The following is a 4,004-nucleotide window of genomic DNA, read 5'->3' on the forward strand; positions in this document are numbered from 1 at the left end:
TCTTTCCCGTGGTTTTACTCCACTGACCCTGAGGCACCCCGGTTGCTTTCTACAGAGTAAGTGCCCAGTCTACAGTGAACTTGCCTTGCTGGACTCCCTCACTCTGCTCTCCTCAGTCACTGGGCTTGGGATCTGGCAAATTCTCATGGACTGTGGCTCTGTCTCTTGCCAGCCCCTGTAACCTTGGGCAAGTTACTTAACTGCTCTGGGACTCTTCTTAACTCTAAAATGGGCATATTGTTCTCAGAGTTAGGTTGTGGATTAAATGAAAGTATATGAATGATTAGCAAGGTGCTCAATAAGTGATTAGTAGTCACTTTCCCCTCGCCTTTCACAGGGTGCTACTAAACATGGCAGAATGGCTGGCACATTGAAGAGCTTACACCTAGGAGCCCACAGATATTGGGGTTTGATGGTTACCTGTTACTTGCTGCTTAAGTGTTTTTGGGAAAGTCAAAAACTCACATGTTTCCACATCTGGAAAAAAGAGCTTATCATGTCCAACTCACAGGGTCTCAGTGGGACTCGAATCTGATAATAAGAAAGCACCAGGCACAGGTAGGGCCTCTTAGTCAATGCAGGTTTTCTTCTATCTCTAAGCTGGAGGTTGCATCCAAGTGTTGCTCAGTCATACAGGGAAGACACCTAGAGAACTGCCCAAGGGATGCCTTAGGCAGGGGTGGGAAATTTTATGTCTGCCTTGTAGAGAGAAAAGGAAACGGGTTTGCTCTGTCTGAGGGATGCTGTCACATCCCTCAGAAAGTCTGGGCTACCAATACCAAGAACTGCGTCACGATCTAAGGTTCAGCCTACCGTCTCAGGGTTTGGATGGGAATTGAGAGGCAGAGGTGTGGCAGCTGGAGTAGGCATCCCAAATTGTTTCTGGAAACATCCAGAAGTGACAATTAGTGGTACAATAGGTGACGCAGTTAATTGGGGGCCCGCTATGCATTTCTTTATACTGTTCCTTCCATAGTCTGATAAAATTCTAAGGGTCTAATTTAATAGGCCTGGTTCTCTTTGTTTAGATTAGAGATACTGGGTTGGGAGATAGCTTTTCAGCCTCAGTTATGGGTCAAAGCCCTAAGTGCCCCACAGTGATAAAACTACTAAAACCCAGATTTAAACACAGAGTTACAGTAACTAAGAAAACTCACCTGTTTCCTCCTTCCAGTGCACGAACAGGAGGATAGAGTGTGTTCTTTCTGACTTCCAGAGGTATAATATGATGGCTAATTGCTAACAGAGGCTACAGTACCAGTTTCCTTCCTCCCCACTAGGAGCAAGAATATTCTGTCATCACAGTTTGCACTCTAGAAGTTATCAGTAACAAGCCCTGAGAAGTTGGGCTGATGACAGTGATAGTGCTCAGCTGCCCACCTCAAGGCCACCCTTAAGTCGCCCAGAGTTTGGGAGACCCTTGTCCCAGCATCTGTCTGTTTGTTTTTGCCTTTTAGAGCCTGTCTACGTTCCCTTCCTGATTGTCGGCTCCATCTTCATTGCCTTCATCATCCTGGGCTCTTTAGTGGCTATTTATTGCTGCACCTGCTTGAGACCCAAGGAGCCCTCGCAGCAGCCAATCCGCTTCTCGCTCCGCAGCTATCAGAGAGAGACCCTGCCCATGATCTTGACCTCCACGAACCTCAGAGCACCTTCCAGGCAGTCCAGCACGGCCACCAGCTCCAGCTCCACAGGGGGCTCCATCCGCAGGTTCTCTTTTGCCAGGGCAGAGCCAGGCTGCCTGGTGCCCTCACCGCCCCCGCCCTATACCACAGGCCACCCAATCCACCTGACTCAGCCATCTGGTTTCCTTGTGTCACCCCAGTACTTTGCTTACCCGCTCCAGCAGGAGCCTCCCCTACCTGGGAAGACCTGTCCAGACTTCAGTTCCAGTTGATAGGCCACGGCCATAAATCCAGCATGTAGTATAATGGCAAAAGGTAGAGTGCTCCTGCCATTGCCACAAATATTTCTGAGGAAATTTCCCTTGAACCTAGTAACGTCATGGAGGAAAGTATTAGGAAAACATATCTTCTAGTCTTAAGGTTCCTGGCTGCAATCACAGAATGGCTATGTTAGATAGTTGTTTTGTGGCTTTGAAAACATGGTGAGCATTACGTTTCAATTTATGCTACTTTCATATATACAACTGTTCAACTTTAAAGTTGCAAACTGGCTGAAGATGTTTTATTGGACAATTTGGCTGTACTGTTTAGAAAGTCTACTTTTTTTTTTTCATTTTAATTTGTTTAGTGAGTTATAATACAAATATATACATAAATAAGCAAAGAAAAGTACCTGATTGTAATTATTGAAGGTTCGCTTAAAAAAATTAACTACTAAGGAAACTGAGGGGATAGTGAAAACCTATTTATGACTTTGGGAGCAACCTAACCATGAATAATATCAGCATCATCAGAAGTTACCTTTTAAGTTAATAACTAAATTTTGTTTAAAATATAAGAGATTTTTTAGAATACAAGATTTCAATAACCACGAATTTAAAGTTTTAAATATTTACTCAGATGTTCATTGTAACATGGATTGTATGTAAAAGCATTTCCCCACCCATCGGAGGGAATATTTATTGCAGACTTTTTGTTCAGCAATATTTCGTGCTTAAATGAATGCTGCTCAGCTGGGTCTTAAAACATTTACATGTAAAATGAGTTGTGTATAAATGTAAAGATTGTAATTTAATGGATTTACCACATTGACGGTACTAATTATTTAGTAGTCACACTGTAAGTTTTTATGTTAATAATTGTGAAATTCAAAGTCCAGCTATTGGTTATAATCTTCTAATACTGCATATCTCAAGTGTCACTGAATTCCATGTCTGATGACTACATATTTGGGCATATATCCTGCTGGGTTAGAATAAATAAAATACTTTGTTTTTGTGAAATCTATTCAAAATTTTACATCACAGGACTTCATTTTATCTTCTTAATAATGCTCTGTTATCCAATAAAAGGAAATTACTTATCATTTCATATTTTGAAATGCAAAGAAAAAAGATCCTACACTGATTTTGACTTACATTATAAAGCTATTTTGTGTATCAGGGATGATGAAAGCAGCAAAGGTTGTAAATTTTTCTAGAGGCATCAGCCTGTGGGCTACATGTAACTCTCAAATATGATGGGATAGTTCTCATAAGATTCTGGATTTCTGGCTTCTCATGGCACCTAGAAGATGTGGCAGTGAGGGTCCTGTATCATCATAGGATCCAGCTGGTCCTTTTCTGACAGGACATTTGACATTCACCAGCCTCCTGCTTGGTCTCCCCTACCCGGCACATCTCCCTCAGTTTTGTTACCTACCTGGCCCCTGTGGGTGTTGTTTGGGAACCCAGGTTTATATGAATTCATACTATGATATGTCACCCTTAATAGCTCTTTTCAATTATAGCTAGTTAGAGGTAAGATTCTGACCTAAAAGAGTCTTTAGGCCCTGCCTCTTTGTTTTCTAGCTGAGGAAACAAGTTCAAATATATTGGGACTTTGCTCAGTCTAACGGCAGAGGAGCTTGGATGTCTAGTCTCCTACTTCCTCCTGTATGTAAATGGCCCAACTTCCAGTATCCCAAATTAGCCCAGATAATTAAGGAACAAAAAAAAAGAAAGGGAGAGGAAAGGAAGGAAGAAAGAAAGGAGAGGAGGGAAGGAAGGAGGGAGGAAGGGAGAAAAAGCTGAACATAAAGGATAGACATTTGTGAACAAGCTCTGGAACACATCCCTATGTCGTTAGACTGGCTTTATTCATGTTTGTTGGATACAGTTTCTTTCGTATTCCTAAGTTAATCTTTACTGGGCTCTTATGAACCAAACACTATTGTAAATATTTACATATACGAACTCATTTTGTCCTCCAAAAAAACACAACAGGGAGTTATTAAAATTTCTATTTTACAGATTTGGAAACTGAGGCACAGAAACATGAAGTAACTTGCCCAAGATCCCACAGGCAGTCAGTACTGGAGATGTGTGCCAAACCAGATTT

The 4,004-nt window shown here is 41.9% G+C and overlaps 1 protein-coding gene across 2 annotated transcripts in view; it reads left to right on the plus strand.

The window, feature by feature from the left end:
- Positions 1–2,991, plus strand: part of SHISA3 (shisa family member 3) — a 6,025-nt gene extending 3,034 nt beyond the window's left edge. For both annotated transcript variants that reach the window (XM_006922462.3, XM_025040270.1), the window contains one exon: positions 1,458–2,991. In XM_006922462.3, coding sequence (XP_006922524.1) covers positions 1,458–1,897 — 440 coding nt within the window. In that variant the 3' untranslated portion in view covers positions 1,898–2,991. The remainder of the gene's footprint in view (positions 1–1,457) is intronic.
- The last annotated feature ends 1,013 nt before the right edge of the window (positions 2,992–4,004 follow it).

Source organism: Pteropus alecto, unplaced genomic scaffold (assembly GCF_000325575.1).
Source record: "Pteropus alecto unplaced genomic scaffold, ASM32557v1 scaffold57, whole genome shotgun sequence".
NCBI lineage: Eukaryota > Metazoa > Chordata > Mammalia > Chiroptera > Pteropodidae > Pteropus > Pteropus alecto.